Genomic DNA, 18898 nt, shown 5'->3' with positions numbered 1-18898 from the left:
ATTTCAAAATGGGCTGCTATTGGCTTGAAATCCGTCAATTATTTGGGATGAATTAAATCTGCTAATTGTATGATTATAATTCCACCATTTAAATAATCAATTTATGTTGATGTGAAATCTGCAGACTATGTTATGTTGTATGTCCTTCACAGTCCTCTAAAGATCATCAAAAAAATCAGACTATTAAACTATTTCTCCTATATATCCAAGGATGGTAATTGCCACATATTCATTCCAGTGTAAACTCGTATTGAAACACCACAAGTCCCTGTAGGAATGTTAAAGTGATCATTTGGGAGATATTTTTAAGGATCCATTGAATAAAAGGTCACAATCACTTCAGTTCTGAGTGTTTTTCAGTCTGGTTGCAGCTCAGACGTGGATGTGTTCAAATGCAGGTATGAGGGGAGGCCGGGGGGGTCTCGGATCGCTGCAGACCTTGACACAAAGTGCATTAAGTTGGCTGATCTCTCTCAAACAGTTTGATTAATTCACTCCCATTCAGGCCCAAGCCAGCAAGGAGTGGAGGGGACGTGACCAATGACATAATAGGCTCTGTCAAGCAGCCTTGCAAAACGCCCAGACCATTTGTGGTGACAATCCTGATGCCATCGGTTCCATTATAGACCCCCATTCAACCCAGAAACAAACATAGCTTTACTCCCAAAAAAGGGAAAAGTCAGCTTTCTGGTGGATTCCCTTTGCTTTCTATGTCAATAGGTTTTGGCTCAAGGCCCATTGTGGGCATCGGACTCCCTCCAGCCCTTAAAGAAAGTGCTGTTTTTAGACCAAACACTAAATTAAAAAAAGAGATTGTGCAGATATATCCCCTCTAGGAATATTGATTACATTTGTTATGTGTATTACATTGTTAGTAATATTATTTTTAAAATATGAAATCATTTAAAGATAAGCACAAGGCTGCTCTTTTTCTGAAAATGCATTTAAGATAGCAATACAAACACAATGTTTGTGCACACTTCTCCTGTTAAGAGATGGATTCATATTTAACTCCTTACTTTATTTAAAACCTGCAGAAAGCTCATTTCCTTTTTTCCTGATTTCATTTCTGTGATAGTTGCATGAATCAGAAACAGGATTTCAGTGAAGGTTTCATCTTTGCACACATGCAGAGACAAGAGATTTATATAAAAGGAGTTCTGAGTTCTAGCACACAGTGAAGACCTTGAGTAAGAAAGAGAGGAAATGTAGCGGCATCAGACGCTTCATAAACCGTAGCCTTCTTTGTAAGGAAAACAAAGAAAAGCTCATGATGAAAGCTAAGAGGCCGAGAGTAAAGCCTGAATCTGGTCCCTGCTCTGTTCTCCCCCAAAAAAGGGTGTTATGTTTTCCTCAAATCAAGGTGGAACAATTTGGATGTCAATCTCCCACAGGATGACCAAACACCAAAATTCAACATGTATATATATATTTTTTTCATTTGAGCACATATGCTGCATGATCCGAAGAAAAGCAGAGGAGCATGTTTGTTTATCTTGAGCCTCTGAAGCTTCACATCTTCTGAAGCAACACCCTGCTTTTCTCTTTTGTTGCAAATATTGGATGTCAACATATTTGTATCAAACAAACTGGTTGTAATCTTCCCAAATAAAAAAAGGGAGTACATTAGGTAAACAACCAACTTAACTAATGAGCTGCAGCAATAAAGGGAGAGCCTTGACCTACATAATGTGACACTTAAAGAGGAGAGATCATCTTACAGGTTCTCCTGCAGTTTTAGTGATGAAGGTGTTTATATGGAGCGAGTATTTCAAATTGTTTGTTTTTTAACATTTTGGAGGCCTCCATTCTAAGAGAGAGCTTTACAGGGGAATTCATTCCCATCATGAGATAATGGTGTGAAACGCCTTCTCAGATCAGGCGACAGAGAGATAAAAGGCAGAGAAGCCTGTTGATAACTCGCTTCATTGTTTCTTTTACCAGTTCGAGGGAAATGCACCGTGTCCTTCTTTTCCTCCCCATCAAACCAGCTCTTTCTTCCCGTCGTCTTCCTCGCTTGTCCCCGATTTTCGTCCCTTCTACCACACCCTGTTTGTTTTGGGCCGAATGGAGCCAGAGACTGAGATAGAGCGATTACAAGCGCATTCCTTTGAGTACACGAAGGTTTATTTCTTTTAGAAAGCTTTCACTTCGGTCCGTCACTCACTCTCTATTCTTTTCTTTCTTTCTCCCGCGAGCTTTGAAGGAAAGGATGAAATAAAATGTAGAATGAAGTGAGCGCAGGTTGATAATCGTTTCGTTCTCGTAGAGAAAGCGAGGATTACTAAATATATTGATGTTATTATTAGGCCTATTATTATCGCAATAGTTTTATTTTTGCTGTGTATATAGTGGTAACAGTCTTCAATATTTCCATTACATATTATAATAATACGAATAATTATAACATAATAATAATAAAATAATAACAAAAATGTTCAGAATAATAACACCATCGTTGTTATTAGTATTATAATGCTGATAATAATAATAGTCTACAAAATAATTTTCTGACTTTGATTTCATTTAATTTTTTTCCGAAAATAACCCATAATTATGCTTTTAATTGTGTTTTCGATTATGGTGTTTATTTATTGTGTTTCTAAAATATATATATTTACCATATAGGATGTAGTAACATGTCTTTGTTCTAGAACTTGACGGAGAAAATAGGAAAATCTCAAAATGATGTCTGAAGAAAAACCTGAAGAACAATTTACCTCAAGTGGATTCTCCTTTCAATAGCATGTTCAACCCTGTATCTTGTTTTATAAAAGGCTGTATCGTCGTCATTATTCAAATATTTAGTTTCCTTTTCAGAAAACCAAAAACAGGATTTTATTTTATTTCCTAAAAGCTAATGCATATCAGGAGTGTTCGCATGATATTCCTACGTTTATAGGCTGTGTGTCTCTGACGCTCCTCGACGACTATTCTGCACCAATGTAACGTCCCTTTAATATCTGCGATACATATTCATTCTTTAGTATTTCTGGACACATTTCTCTGTCTAGAAACGTGTCTCGGGATCTCACAGTCTTCTCAGAAGCTCGGTCAAATTAAAACTCCCGCAGAAAATGTCTCATTTAAATTCTCACCGTGATCTCTCTAGTGACTGGTAATGGTTCGAGAAGAGCTGACGCCTAAAAAAACAAACCATCAAGCTCTATTCTCACTGTGCGCTACCTGTTTGCTGAGTAATGCCCGATGAATTAGACGACATTGTAAAGAACAAAAACAAGCAAACAGAAAATAGAGACAATGTTTTTGCAGCAGGCAGAATCATCAGTTAATAATAGAAAATGCATGCAAGGCAGGACGCTGCAGCCTTACTTACTCTGTGTGCTGAGTTGAGTCTCCGCAGTTTAATTACAAGCCCTAATTCCCAATCGCAGATAGTGTCAAAAAATCTGCGACTATTTCTCAGAGATTCCCTTTAACAAGTGGAAACTTAGTGTCCTCCTGCACCATTTTATACATGATGAGCCGTCAGTAATGGGATTATTAAACAAAAACGTTTCAGGCGCTGGCGTTAACCTTTTTTAATGCCTAATTAGGTTTTGCAAAGAAATAATTAGATTCTACAGTGCTTACACTGCCTATATTTTCAAATGGCATCTGCAGCAAACACATCATCCTGCGACACTCGTGCCAATAATCTGCGGATGTATGCGCTACAGCTGCAGTCAGATGTAAGATTTTAAAACATGTTGCGACCAAATAAGGTGCACTTAAAGCTAAAATAATCATCCGACGCAGGCTACAGGCAAACCTGCAGGAACATGGTAGTCTGGTCGAGTATGCCCTCTGGTGGTAGCCTGCAAAATAACATTTATATTCACCATTGAGGCATGACATCATTTGGATATTCGACAAATCTGTTATTTTGATTTTCTAATAAAAGCCAAATTATCTTTATTCACGCAGTATAGTTCTCGATTGGTGCCAAACCTAAAAAGAAAAGAGTCAGTTTGTTCTCTAAAATTGACGCGGTGTCCATTGCGCAGGCGCACACTGATGCTTTTTCCTTGTTCTGCGCATCTTTAGATGTGATGCACATGAGATCCTGAACACCATAGCATAAGTGTAGCTCTGTAGATCTTAACAATGCCTTTAGTGCAATAACACCATCTTAATTCAAGCTGATGAGGACTTATAACTGTGTAGTTATGTGATCCCTGAAAGAAGTGTCTTGTCTTTTTTAAGCTTCCATTATAATAAAGAAAACAAGCCAATCTCTACCACATATCTTTAAATCGCATGTTTGCCTATACAGCACAATGTAACAATAATATAATAAGTATATTCTGTTCCTTATATACGTTCTATAAATAAATAAAGATTTAAAAACAAACTAAAGATTCTTAATTTCTGCTGTGGCTAGTTTATGGATTTAGTTTAAATTCTGAATCCCACTTGTGTTGTTTTCTTAAACGAGGAACTAATCTGTCTGCTGTGTGTTTGAATTGTGTTTGTCTACACCTTTATACCGTACATTGTATTCTTGTCTCTTTAAAACAAAGCTAAACAGGGACAAGCAAACATAAACTAATAACAGTGTCCAGGCAAGTAGGTGAAAAATAGATACATATAAACTTTACAAACAACAAAGGGAGAACAAAATACATGACTGTTTACAAGTCAAACTGTTACTAAACTGAGTATACAGAGTTACAAAAAGTGCAAAAGTGCAAAGAGTGCTGGAATGAGGAGAGGACAGGTAATACGCTCTTTATATAGATAGAGTAAATGGTTTAGTAAATACAGCCCTCTTGGACTTACTTGTGACAATAATACATAATATTTAAATATAGTTTTTGCTCAATTTACATATTATAGTGTAATTTGTATAATTAGAGCAAAAATAGGGGACGTCTTGTTGCAGTTCATATGTTTTTCCACTAGAGGGCCCAATGATCCAAGAAAACGATCCAGGAAGTCTCGTTCTCAAATCTCGCGAGAGGCACTTTCTCTTTTCCTCCTCGCTCCCTATGCACGCTCTCAGAAGGTCAGCTGATCATTTACTTCATTCAGTGTGGTGAACAAGCAGCCTGTCACTCTTAAGCTAGCACACAACGTAACTGTTCGACGCTATAACGCTGGTAAGCTGTGTCTATTGTTCTCACTGTAACGTTGTATATATATAAACTATCAAACAGGAGTATTCAGTCTGTCTCTCCTTTTAGAGATTTTACGCTAGTAAACGGTATTTTACGTTAGTAAACGTCGCGAGGTAATAGCTAACGTTAGCGGAGGGTTTAGCTCGAATGCTAGTAACGATGGTAACGGAGAATATTCTAGAGGCACCTGCTAACGTTAGCTGGCGTCGCGTTAGCATTAATAAACCACCGACAGACGTCTTAACTGACTGTTTACAGACGTTGGTCTGTATTGATCCGGTTTGCAACAGTCCTCCGTTTATTTTAAGTAACGTTAAGTCATTACTCACCCAAACAAGCCAAGGCTAGTTGTGCTAGCTTAACCGAGCTAGCGTTATAGCTCCAACAATATTATACACATAATAGTCCATTCGCTTATATAGTAACCGTTCATGTGTTTTGTATATAACAATGTTTATTACTAAAGTAAATATTAAAGCTGTCAAGTAATTCTAGTGAAGTATAATTAACAATATTCTCCTCTGAAATGCAGTTATTGGAGTAAAAGTAGATAGAAAAGACTCAAGTAAACTACAGTAATGTACTTGAGTCAATGTATGTTTCACCTCTGCCATAAATATATATTTAAAATGATTTGTTTATTGACAGAAAAGTGATTGTAAACTATTTTGAAGAGGAATTCTTTCAGTCATTGTTTAAGTTTACTGATTCCAGCTTCCTAACTGTGAGGAGGTGGTGCTTCTCTTTGTCAAGTATGATAGTCTGGTTATCTTAAGGATTTTAACCTTTTCTCAGACAAACAATCAAATTGAATATGTCCTGACGGAAAGATAATCTTCTAAGAGAACAATCTTTAGTTGCAGCAGCAGCATAGGAAAGGTTTTAAGTAGTTACTTGTCACTCCTGTTGGTATGAGTTGTCAAATTGCTTCATGATGTAATGTTTTTCCCCAATAGAGCAACACAGGCACTCCCAAAGATGGCTGACACAAACCAACAAAGTCCTCCTCCTCCCCAGCTAGGACTTCTGGTAAGTGTTTGATCAACACACACTTACACCTTCCAACTATGTCTTACCTTGTAAGATGCACTCTGCTGATTCTACAGACAAAGATACTCATCATAAGGAATACTACTCAGCCTACACAAACAGTTGGTGTCCCAGCATTTTGCATCAAACACGAGCACAGCTACCACTGCACTCTACACCCTTCACTCATGATGACACAGGTTCAACTTTTATCAGCCCAAAACTCGTGACTGTATTTTCTTTTCTCCACAGCAATTTTTAATGAGCAACAAGCTGGAAACTGCAATGTGGCTTTCACGACTCTTCACAGTCTACTGCTCCGTAATGTTTATTCTACCAATTTTGGGGTGAGTACGATCAGTGACGGTGCACACCATCAACACACTGCTTTCACCCAGCTATGAATTAATGTCAGAATATATTTGTGTATTTCAGACCCTATGCAGCAGCTAACTTCTATCAGCGAGCCTTGTTAGCGAACGCCCTCACCAGCGCCCTCCGCTTGCATCAAAGGCTTCCACGCTTTCAGCTGAGCAGAGCTTTCCTGGCCCAGGCTCTGCAGGAGGATAGCTGTCATTACTTGCTCTACTCACTCATCCTGGTCAACTCCTACCCCATCACAAGTATCCTTTCACCTACTAATGTTGGGAGAAGATACGTGGATGCACTCAGTGGTTCTGATTAGTCTCATAATGATCCCATGTTTTAATCATTAAAACATATAATAATCCAAAAATATACAACTCTCATAACTGCACCAAATCACTGTGGGTGTGGGTTTCTCTATCTTTTTATGTTAATCCTTAACTTTTGTGTCCAGTGAGCATCTTCCCAGTCTTCCTCTTCTCTGTGCTTCACGCAACCACCTACACAAAGAAAGTCCTGGATGTGAGTATGAAGCAGCAATTATCTGCTCTGACATTTTTAATGCTGTTAGTTAAAAACGTATGACCCCATGGTTGACCCCGAGTAGAAAATGACCACCAGCCACATTCTGTTTTAATTATGTACTCAAGATACCCGAATTCAACCCTAAAGTCTCAGTGAAACTGAAGTTAGAGCGTCTGTGCATCACTGAAACCTTTGACTAACTGCCGCTTTGTTGTCTCGTCTGCTTCTGATGTTCTAATGTTTGCAGTCTGTGGGCCCCAGCAGCCTGATGTTCATCAGAAACCTGCTGGACAAACTTACGTCCAATCAGCAGAACATCCTGAAGTTCATCGCCTGCAACGAGATCTTCTTGATGCCAGCGACAGTCTTTATGCTCTTCAGGTAAAAAATGTTTCTTTCTTTTGTTCTTTTTAATTGTCGAGACATTGCAGATCCTGGATGACGATATGGTAGAAGTAGCGATTGTGTTCTTAGACAGTTTTCAGCTTATCGATCTGCTTACCGAACTTGTGTTGCCAAAGATACCTGGGAGAGATTATGAGGAACAAAACCAACCAGTTTTCCGTGTTGTCAAACCCCTTAAAGAACACACTGAAGTTGCCTTTTAGATTTGAATCTAGAAGTGCAAGAAAATGCAATCCTGGAAATCCCAGTTACCAAAATTCACCCCATGAGTCAGCTTTATTGAATAAGCTACAATTGTGTAATGTCAGTTTTCACTTTTATCTTTTTAACAGTGGCCAGGGAAGCTTGCTGCTGCCTTTCATTTACTACCGATTCCTCACCCTCCGCTACACATCCAGAAGAAACCCATACTGCCGGTGAGATGATGAATAATACAATCATTTGTGTTCGGGTATTTATGTCGATGATAATCTACAACAAGTTAGTCAATACTGCCGAATCAGGGGTGAAGAAACCATGAAAGTTTCTGTATAATTCTCAAAGTTTTTGGCTGCTGTTTACCTGTAGATATGTTTGAAGGTAATTCAGAAACAGTGTCGCAGATTGTTTGTCCATGAGAGTGCACTGTATGTCCTGTCAAAGCCAGTGTTGGTCAGACTACATGTGTTAAACAAAGTATTAAACAAATCTGTTTCCACCCCAGCACCTTGTTCACAGAGCTGCGAATCCTTCTGGAGCACTTCATCATGAAGCCCATTTGCCCCGCCTTCTTCAGGAAGATGTGCCTCAGCAGCATCGCCTTGATCAGCCGCCTCGCCCCCACGGGCGTCTGATTTTAAAACTACGTAGAGGTTCTGTTTTCTTTCCGTTTTTGGGTTTTCCACCATTTAAGATGTGACTTAAACTTTGATGAGGACAGACATTGCCATCAACAGAAGGACCTGTTTTTTGAATGTCAACTTTACAGCCTCTGCTCCTCCAACTTCTCTGTATATTTGAGTACAGTTGAAGAGCAGCCAGTAATGCACTGAAGTCTCATGGTGATGTTTCTTTTCCCATCTTCTTAATGTGACCTCATTCAAGCGGTGGACACCCCTCACTCCGTTACGTTCACTGAATGCAGCACAGCAGACATCAACTGTGATCTGTACCTACCGGCTGTTTTTGTTTTTTCCTAATGTCCTTATTTATTCATGAAAATCACGTATTCTATGATAAAAAAACATTAACAATCTGAGATTAGTAACTTAAATGAAATGTGCTTATACATAACTAATGTTCTTTTTTTAACATGATCATATTGTGCTTGGATAGATGGAGGATGGGGTTTTTATGTGGTCCAATTCCTTTTTCTTTTTTTTTAATGTGCAAAGCATCCAGTGCTCTGATTTGTTTAACTGCCTAAATTAAAATGTATTCTATCAATGCCATCAACACACTCTTTTAACAACTTGCAAAGATCAATGTACGTATGATGTCAAAATAGCTGTTGAATTGAAAAACAAGATATCTGCTGTATTTTATAGAATATTTTACGGTACCAGACATTTTGCTGTAGGACTCATATTTGAGGAGAGTTGCACAATGCCTGTTGTGTCATATTTCACCTTGTTGATCAGTTTGAAAGCTGTTTTGAATTTGCTCCATCTATTTGTTGCTCTGTAGTTTCTGCCGTGTTAAATGTGTTTATTTGCCTCCAGACAAACCACATTTTTATGACACGAACAAAATGATCTCTTAATTAAACCAATAAAAGAAAGATAGGAATGTGGTTTGAGTTTATAATTTGGTTAGATATCTCTAGTTGATCTTGGCCTTACAATCAACATCTTAAATTAATGAACCATTTTGCATAAAATCATAAATATGAAATACATTAATGTCTATGCTGACAGTGTGTATTGATCCAAATATCTACTGAGAGGCAGAAACACTACTTTATTATTGTGTAGTACACTACTACACTTATATTACACAAATACTACACTACTAATACAACACATACACACTACTACTACTACTATACACACTACTCCACTACTACTTACGTTTTTGTTTTTTTTACTTTACCAGCTTTCAATTCCATCTTTCATCAGTGGATGGATTTACAATGTTAAAAGTTTTTTTTTCTTTAATTATCTTATCGAATAGTGTGAACCCCATATTACATTTAGCATACATTTAGGTACACTATGCACCTAGTGGCCACTGTATTCAGTACACAATCTCCAATACAACTGCCATGAAGTACTTTTGTGTTTCCCATAATGTCCAAGTGTTTGTGACACTGTTATGTTAATTAAATATGTTTTAGCATTGAGGTAGTTAGTTGTAGTGTTGTATTGGACTGCATTATATTCAGAGGTGTTTCTAATATTATGCTCACCTCATGGTTGGGATTAGGGGGGATAAAGAATTAGAGTCCAGTTTAAGACCACATTAGTAAATCATTGATACATAACTTATTTTATTATACATAATAAATATATGGCCGATGATTAAAACAATTTAAATACTGTATTTTAATTCAAACATTTACCGCAATGTCATAAAAAACTGAACATCGTAAAAGCAAAGCTGTTATATTGAGTTACATTAGATACACAAGCTCAGAACCGACCAATAGAGCGTCATTGATAGTCAACCAATCAGGACACGGATACAATCTCATTCAGTCTCGTCCAATGGCGTCGCGGCTTGTTACTGCTGCAGCGTTGCCATTGACAACAAGTGCTGCGTTGATCCGCTTCTGAAGTGTTTTGAGAGAACTGAGCATAACTACCGCTAGTATCCGCGTTAAAAGAGGTTTATAGTCGATTTAACAATATTATATATGTATAGTTTTGCTGTTGCTACGTAGATTTAGTTAAAGATTATATATTTTTTTGGCGTGCGAGTAAATCGTGTTAGCCAATTAGCTTGCTAGCTAACGTTAGCACGCCGAGCTAATCTCCTCGCTTTAGATAATCTCCAGTCTCTCTGTTCACCGTTACTTTAAATTGTGAATGACATTAGGTGGACTGTAACTGGTGGTCTCTGCGGTAGTATGACTGGATAACCTGACGTTACTTTTTCATGTTCTAAGATAAAAACACCCAGTGGAGAAAGAAGATGGAAATCCACCTCAATCGAGTTGATTACATCCAGGTAACAGCAGAGTACTTTAGTCTTTTATTCCGACATTTACTGTCAGATCCACTGCTATCACCAGGTCTGTTGGTCTTTAGTCAGTTTTACAGAACAAGTCTCCATTGTTGTGCATTTTCTCATGTTATTGTATATTTCTTGCTTTGTTTTATGTAACTATAAGCACAAATAAATAGCTAAAAACCTAGAACAAGCAAATCTATATTATAAATATGTATTAAAAGACGTAAACAAAAGCAAGCAAAAAAGGTTATGGATGTAATTTACTTGAAAGTCACAGCAAACAATAATGTTTTACTCCCTGATTTAAATGAGCTGAGGTGCTGTTTTGCTAAGTCACCATTGAAGTAGTCTAGCCTGCTGAAAAATAAATGCGTGAACAAATGTATCTGTCTTGTTTCGACAGAAATCCTTTAATTCCTGCATTGTTTTCCAAGATGTTTCCCTCAAGGAACTTTTGTCAGTATGCTTAACACAATTTCTCCTGCTTTGTCCTCACAGGTCGGTGTGACATCCCAGAAAACTATGAGGCTGCTTCCAGCTTTGGGGAAAAAGGCAACTCAAAAGGTATGAATCTGTCAGAGCGATGTTTGTGCTTCTCCATGTGCCTACAGTTATAAGTTTGTAGCTGTGTATTGTGCTTTAATTAAAGGGTTTCATTCTACAGCTTCTTGGTCGTTGTCTCTTTGTTTCAGGTTGCTGTTGCTGATCATGATGGTATACTAACATGTTTTGGGATGAAGAAGGGAGAAGCAGTGGTGAGTGTTCAGATTTTTCTGTCCTTATCATACAGCCAGTTGTATCTTATCTTAATGTGTTAAATTTCAGTTTCTAATGTTGAGGACTCTTCTGTTTCAGCCCGTGTTTAAAACACTGCCAGGGCAGAAAATAGCCAGACTGGACCTTGGAGGAGCTGCAGGAACTCCCCAGGAGAAGATCTTTGTTTGTTCTGGTTCTCATGTCCGAGGATTCACCAAGAAAGGCAAACAGTTCCTCACCTTTGAAGCCAACCTCACTGAAAGCATTAACGCCATGTAGGAACCACCTCTCCCCTCTTCGGTTGACTTACACTGTTTGATTGACTCATGCAGAACTGTGTGAGTTTAACTGTTGATTATCTCTTTTCCAGGCATGTGTCCGGCGCTGACCTCTTTGTGTGCGCGAGTTACATCTTCAACCACTACTGTGACTGTAAGGACCAGCACTACTACCTCTCTGGAGACAAAATCAATGATATCTCATGTTTGTCTTCAGAAAACCTGTCTCGCCCCGTCCTGGCGTGCCAAGATCGGGTTCTCAGAGTCTTGCAGGTAGACAAAGATTATTTCCTATTCTGATTTTGATACGTTTTGTTGTTCTACGTCAAACAATTAGATGATATTTATTATTCTGTGTTGTTATTCTATTCTGTAGGGATCAGAGCTTGCCTATGATATTGAAGTCCCTGGTCCTCCATCTGTCTTGGAACTATACAACAAAGATGGAGGCAAGTTGACCTTCCTGTGTGCTGTGTACTAGAACAATAAAACATAAGACTGCTTTATAGGGATCTCATATAACGTCATTGATTTCTCTGCAGGTGAGGAAGTCCTCTATGGAACTACCGATGGCAAAATAGGATTGGTGCAGATCGGTGAGAGCGCAGCTGCGACCAAATGGGAGATCGACAACGACAAAAAGAAAGGAGGTTTGTTCTTTACATGATCACAGTAATGTGTTTTAGCTGTTTCACTACGAATCACTTCTATGTTTAATACCAACCTTTCCACATCATATGAATATCAACTCTTCAAGGTAGGGAAACAATAAAGGTTCATCCACAATTAATCTTCTTTATGTTTTTTGTTAAGGATACAATATTGCATGTTTTTTTTAAACAGTTTTGACTGTTTTGAGTATGATCTTGTCTCTCATCAGGAATTCTTTGCATCGACACCTATGACATCACGGGAGACGGCGTGAATGACATCCTGGTGGGCAGGGACGATGGGACGGTTGAGGTCTTTGGTTTCGACAGCTCCAGTGAGCCCACGTTACGCTTTGAGCATGTGAGTTTATGCCGAGCATCAATTTTACTCCCTCCCATTTCCAACCCAAATCACTCCGATTTGTATTTTTAAATTTACAATTTAATATATTATATTGTTTAACCACAGATTATGATTTTTGTTTTGTCAGTATCATGCAGCGATACTATACTGCATTCATACTTACTGTACAGTTTGATTTAAAACAGCTGATCCCTGTATATACTGTAGATACCTTACTGGCCTTTTCTATACCTTGTTATTTTGTATGTGTTTTCTGTGTTTTTCTGCCTTCAGGTGTTGTCAGAGAGTGTGACCTCCATCCAGGGCGGCTGCGTGGGGAAGGAGTCTTATGATGAGGTCTTGACTGCCACTTACACAGGTTTGATAAAAAATAAAAGAACTATGCACCTAATGTTCACAAACGTTCTCGCACTGAAGAAAACATGTCTTCTATCTGCAATACGTTGTATTCAATAGATGTACAGTAATTTCTGACTGTCTGACATTTACTGTTAATGTAAAGGAGTTGAAGGAGATCTGATATGCACAGCTTATTCTGCTTTGCTATCCTGTCATCACCTCTTTCAGGATGGGTGACTGGTCTGACCACTGAGCCCCAGAAGGCTGAGGCCGGCCCCGGAGACGAGGTCAGAATGAGCAAGGAGATCCAGTCCAAAGTAGAAGCACTCAGGTAACAGCAAAAAAAGTGCCTCAGTTTCTCATTACACAGCATGTCCTTGTGCTTTTTGATGCGTTTGACCTACCATGCGATGGTTTAAGTTTGATTTCAAGAGAGATCGTGTTGTTCCCTCCCAGGGCAGAGCTGGAGCAGCTGCAGGTTAAAGTCCTGCAGGGCCGAGAGCAGTACCAGCAGACCTCTCAGTCGAGCACAGCCGTCTCTGCTGTGCCCGTCTTCAGCATCAATGACAAGTTCACCCTCTGCCAAGACGATGCCAGCTACAGCCTCACTCTTGAGGTGCAGACTGCCATCGACAATCTGCTGCTGCAGGTCTGCTCAGTATTATAACCCCAGCCCTTTCAAACCTCTGGCGATGCCCTTGACCCCATGTCGGAGACATAAACATGCAAAATGTAACGTAAAGATGAATCTCCTCTGCAGAGCGACGTCCCCATAGACCTGCTGGATGTGGATAAGAACTCTGCTGTTGTCAGTTTCAGTGAATGTGATTCAGAGGTGAGCTGTTTAAACTCTTTCTTCACATGCTTTATAAAAAAAGGTCATGAACCTGCTCCTCCCAGAGGTCTGACGCTCTTATTCTGTCTCCAGCAGCCTAATGGGAACTTCCTCCTGGCCACGTACAGATGTCAGGCAAACACTACCAGACTGGAGCTCAAGGTAACACTTGCATCCAAACTCTGTTCCCTTTGCTTAAACTATTTGATGATTTACCTCAGAGAAATACCGCGTTTCATCCGTAATAACTGTTCCAGGTGAGGTCCATCGAGGGACAGTACGGGACCCTCCAGGCTTACATTACCCCCAGACTGCAACCCAAGACATGCCAGGTCCGCCAGTACCAGATCAAACCTCTGTCCCTCCACCAGCGGACACACAGCATAGACCAGGAAAGGTAAAAGGTTAAAGTTAAGAATATTCTAATTAGTTAGATTTGAATTCAGTAGTTAAGTCCTATCTTGAAGCTTTCTTCGGTCCTTATTTCTGTGTTAATGTCGATCCCACTGGAGTGCTACCCTGGTTCCAGACCTGTAAATGGCTGCACACGTTCCGAATGAATGAAGTGAAATGAAACGGCAATTCAGTCTGATTATAGTTAAAACGGCCAATACGACACAAAGTTATACAAAAAATAGTCTTTAGTTGTTTATTATAGGAGCAATGTATGACATTCGGAGCATTAATCCAGCAGCAAACAACTATTTGCTCTGTAATGATATAGTGGAGTAATGTCTGATCAGAGAATGAAGTCACTGGAGAGCTTTGTTAACATAGTCAGCCGCTGTGTGCATGTTCGTGCATGTTTGTTCACTACATTAGAGTCATTTAGCAGACGCTTTTATCCAAAGCGACTTACAATTCAGATTCTATCACATTTCTACACCGTAGGCACAACTACAGGAGCAATTTTGGGGTTTACGGGAGCAATTTTGGGGTTAAGTGTCTTGCTCAAGGACACATCGATGTGCTCAAGGACACATCGACATGCGACGAGCAGAGCCGGAGCCGGGGATTGAACCGCCGACCCTGATTGAAAGATGGCCTTGCTATCCACTTAGCCACAGTCGCCCACACGTTTGTGCATGTTCGAACGTGCATGTTCGTGCATTGCCGTTGAGAGGCAACCGAAAATACTCCCAACTCATATTATGCAATGTTTTGTCTTGAATCACTTATCATTATAATGAGATCATGTGACATTGGTGTCATCTGTCAGTTGTTTCCCCATGATTTTAACCTTACACATTATGTATGTTATTTGTCCCTCTATCTGTCATACAGGCCCATGAACAGGCTCAGTCTGGTGGGACAGTTCAGCTTCGCTGAGATCCACTCCTGGGTGGTCTTCTGTTTGCCAGAGGTGCCTGAGAAAACACCGGCAGGAGAGAGCATCACTTTCTATTTCCACAACACTTTTCTTGGGACACAGCTTGAAGCCACCTACTGGTAAACACAAGCACGGAGTGGAAAGAGTCTTCTTAAATAGCATAAACATGTGTAGGGATTATGAGATAACTGACATGGGATTGGAGCATTTTATAACCTTTCTGATGCCCGAGAAACATTTTATTTATGTTTTATATATCGTTTCCACTGATTCGGCCGGGACGTGTGTGATAATCTACTTGTAATCAAACGTGCTTTTTTTTGAATGTGTCATTTTAGCAAAGGTGAAGGTCACTTCAAGTCAGACAACATCTCTACCATCTCCATCCTGAATGATGTTCTCTCTAAAGAAGCCACCAAGAGGAAAACCAATCTGAACATTTCATATGGTCGGTGTATTATTATTATTCATTTTTAATGTCTGCTGACAAAAACATTCATGGAATAATCTCTAACAAACTAGACTAACTGTTCTTTTTAATCTTCCAGACATCAATGATGACTCTGTGAGCCACACTCTGAAGATGATACATCCAAAACTGCAGTACCAGCTGTTGTTGGCTAGAAAAGTTCAGCTTATCGATGCACTTAAAGTACGTATTGGTAAAATGTGTCGTCTTAAAGGACAAATCCTCTCATCCCGTTTCAATACATTCACTGTGTGTGGAGATGTGTTATGTCTGGTTTGGTTAAGAGCTTCAAGTTGAACGGCTTCTTTTGAAATTCATTTTGTTCGTGACTCACTTTCCTCCACCTCACTTCCTCTCTGGTTTCTCTGATTGGCAGGAGCTTCAGGTTCATGAGGGGAACGCTGACTTCCTCATCGCAGAGTATCGCAACATCTTGGATGAGTCCGCGAATCTCCTCGAGGAGTACAAGAAGCAGCCGGCGCACCTCGAGAGGCTTTACGGTGCAGCACTATTTATTTACTTGCACATATAGAAAAAAGACAATAAGAATTTAAGGAAATGTTTGTGCAGGAGAGGTTAGAAGTCAAAAATGGATGGTAAAAATATCATCCTTTTCGGATGTTTTTTGACTTACGATAATGTAGATGTTGATTGTAGTGATGAGAGTAGGTTGTTCCAGAGACATGATCCTTGATTGATAAACGGAAGTTCGACAATACGGAAGATAAAAGTCCTTGAAGTGTCTTAGTGATATATTAGTGAATGGCTCAGGAACACTTAAAAATATTCTGGGAAAGTGTCAAACATGTCACGAGTTAGTTGTACATATCTATACATGAATACACAAGTCTGGTATATGTTTACATAAAACAATGACAGGTTTGTATTTTCTGAAGAGAAGAGAAGATGAGTCACATCTTTCAGCAAAGATAATCACCAAAGAAATTATTTTGGATTTAGGAAAATCTTACTGAGATAAGAGTGACATGTTGCGGCTCAAGCAGTATGACGATACATAATATGAAGATAAATTAAGATGTAATAAATACAGTAATGATTAATCAATGAGCAAACTCTGGATACCAATTGACTTCAATCATAGTCTTCTTACAAACAATATGGTATTTTCATTATCCACTCATGTCCAGAGACACTTTCACTGAACTTATTTTCCTTCCTCCCTTCCATGTATCTTCTATTATTCTTTACATTTGTCAAGTTATTGCTAAAGAGACACGAGTACTGTTACCGGAACGGTAAAGTTCTACTACATGAACCTGACATTATGAAGAAGAGCTTGTTGGCTGCTTGTAACTCGTTTCTTTTCTTCTTTATTTCCTGTAGGAATGATCACAGACCTCTTCATCGATAAATTCAAGTTTAAAGGACAGAACGTGAAAACCAAAGTGTCCTCGTTGCTGGAGATACTCGACAATTATGACTTAAATTCTCTGTTAGACTTTTTCAATGAGGCATGATGTCATGTGGATCAGAGGGTATTTATTTACTTTGAGTGGCTTTATTTGTGCTATTTTTGTATTGTAAATACAAAAGTGTTGTTTTATTGTAGTTATTAGCAGTGTCGATGTCATGTTGTTGTCATTTAGCTGTTTTGTCCTAAATATGGTGTACAATATTTAAATATTTATAATATATTTTGATAGCATATACAACCAAGGTTGGTAATTAATAAACCACTACAAGGTTTCCAGATTACTGCAGGTTCCTCTTTTTATTAGTGACCAAATGTAAGCCAGAGAATGTATGTTTTTATATCATAATTATCATAGCACTGTGAGTTCCTCCAGTTGAAATAAAAGAGGTTATTTGTAACCTTTGTAAAAATCATTCGAGTATCGTGAAGAAACACAACTAAGAATATTAAATTCCACAGGAAGGAAAAGCTCATACGATACCGTGAGCCATATGTGACAAATTATTTTTCCATACCGCACACTTAGGTCTGCAATCAATTGATTGTTATAAATTATAAGTCAATGAATCAGTTACCATGCATGTTTCCTTATTTAAAATCTGTATCATCTTCACAATTTTTTAAATTTATGAACTTCCAAGAACCAAAAATAAGGTGGCACCTGGAAGATAGATAGATACTTTATTAATCCCACAAGGGGAAATTTGTTCGCTACAGCAGCATTATGATACAGGTAAGCAATCAAAGTAACAGAGTAAAAATATTGAGTATAAAAATGCAAAATATATACAATGAAATAGAATAATATTAAATGTTAAAACATCAATGTTACTGCAATACAGCAAGTATTTCATTTGAGAAAAATATTGAACTTTTTAATACATTTATTTGACAGCTGTGGTTTCAGTTTATGAAATACGAAGCCGTGTTAAAGACTAAACCACCCAACATGTAAAGTGGTTAAGATCATCCACACATGAACAAAAATAAAATGCTGGATTAATATTAAAGCGTTACGTGAGGATGTTATATTGCCAACAATGTTTCTATGTTAAATAACCTATGGTTGATTTAATTACAACACAACATGTGTTTGTGTGTCTGCATCAATGAACATTATCCAGTAGTGGAACATAACTAAGTAAGTACTATACTTAAGTACCATTTTGAGGTACTTGTACTTTACTTGAGTATTTCCCTCTTATGCTACTACTACATTCTGGATGCCAATTTCATACTAAATACACCACAACATTTATTTGATCACTTTAATTTCTGTGCAGATTCAGCTTGTTAATACAAAATATAAGTCAACTATATTATATATACTGTAACATATATATGATATTTTACTTTTAATTAAGCCAGCCAGCAGTATATAAAGTAAATAAAATGAGCTCTACCCGTATCAGCTTTATATTAATGCATTAATAATTATAATCCAGGGATGTCATGCATGTGATAATGAGTATTTTTTCACATTTTGATGCTCATAATTTGAATGCAGGACTTTACTGGTAATAATACTTAAGTATAAGCTCTGAGTACTTCTTCCTGCAGCTGTTAATTAATCCTAAATAACGTTCGCGACCATTACATTCAAATTTGTCAAACCGGTTTTAAATCTGCAATCAAGCGAACATTGCACTCTTTCGGCTCCCGTACTTCTTGTAACGTCACTACCTGTGTGGCCTATGATTGGTCCGTTTCAATCCTCGCGGGCTACTTGAACTGAGAGAAAGCAACATCTTTTTGTGCATGTTTCTGTGTTAGTGGACCGAGGCTAGCTGGGCTTCATGTGCAGGTTAGTAGTACTAATTTACAAACTCACGAGTATGGCGGCTTAA

At 38.5% G+C, this 18898-nt stretch overlaps 2 protein-coding genes across 2 annotated transcripts; both read left to right on the top strand.

The window, feature by feature from the left end:
- Positions 1-4992: 4992 nt before the first annotated feature.
- On the top strand, positions 4993-9216 carry tmem33 (transmembrane protein 33). Its single transcript, XM_076105254.1, has 8 exons — positions 4993-5102; positions 6077-6149; positions 6402-6496; positions 6585-6772; positions 6970-7037; positions 7288-7421; positions 7778-7861; positions 8149-9216. The coding sequence occupies exons 2-8, from the start codon at positions 6099-6101 to the stop codon at positions 8276-8278; spliced, it is 750 nt and encodes a 249-aa protein (XP_075961369.1). The 5' UTR covers positions 4993-5102; positions 6077-6098; the 3' UTR covers positions 8279-9216.
- A 140-nt stretch (positions 9217-9356) lies between these two features.
- bbs7 (Bardet-Biedl syndrome 7) lies at positions 9357-17529 on the top strand. The gene is made up of 19 exons (XM_076105252.1): positions 9357-10592; positions 11094-11159; positions 11288-11350; positions 11451-11626; positions 11722-11902; positions 12006-12078; positions 12172-12279; positions 12510-12640; positions 12917-13001; positions 13211-13313; positions 13439-13631; positions 13743-13817; positions 13911-13979; positions 14075-14214; positions 15102-15266; positions 15486-15595; positions 15696-15799; positions 15993-16116; positions 16961-17529. The coding sequence occupies exons 1-19, from the start codon at positions 10557-10559 to the stop codon at positions 17092-17094; spliced, it is 2136 nt and encodes a 711-aa protein (XP_075961367.1). The 5' UTR covers positions 9357-10556; the 3' UTR covers positions 17095-17529.
- Positions 17530-18898: the final 1369 nt, after the last annotated feature.

Source organism: Anarhichas minor, unplaced genomic scaffold, assembly GCF_050575085.1.
Source record: "Anarhichas minor isolate MPS153535 unplaced genomic scaffold, ASM5057508v1 ptg000031l, whole genome shotgun sequence".
In the NCBI taxonomy this organism is placed as follows: domain Eukaryota; kingdom Metazoa; phylum Chordata; class Actinopteri; order Perciformes; family Anarhichadidae; genus Anarhichas; species Anarhichas minor.
The sequence above is the reverse complement of the archived record's forward strand: the minus strand, read 5'-3'. Positions and strand labels throughout refer to the sequence as shown.

What these genes read in the sequence shown, in the direction of transcription:
- tmem33 (XM_076105254.1), top strand. Translation starts at nt 6,099, where the DNA reads ATGGCTGACACAAACCAACAAAGTCCTCCTCCTCCCCAGCTAGGACTT. An exon ending in CTCCCCAGCTAGGACTTCTG is followed by an intron (nt 6,150 to 6,401) that starts GTAAGTGTTTGA and finishes TTTTCTCCACAG; the next exon opens with CAATTTTTAATGAGCAACAA. An exon ending in TTTATTCTACCAATTTTGGG is followed by an intron (nt 6,497 to 6,584) that starts GTGAGTACGATC and finishes TGTGTATTTCAG; the next exon opens with ACCCTATGCAGCAGCTAACT.
- bbs7 (XM_076105252.1), top strand. Translation starts at nt 10,557, where the DNA reads ATGGAAATCCACCTCAATCGAGTTGATTACATCCAG. An exon ending in GGAAAAAGGCAACTCAAAAG is followed by an intron (nt 11,160 to 11,287) that starts GTATGAATCTGT and finishes TCTTTGTTTCAG; the next exon opens with GTTGCTGTTGCTGATCATGA. An exon ending in CAATCTGAACATTTCATATG is followed by an intron (nt 15,596 to 15,695) that starts GTCGGTGTATTA and finishes TTAATCTTCCAG; the next exon opens with ACATCAATGATGACTCTGTG.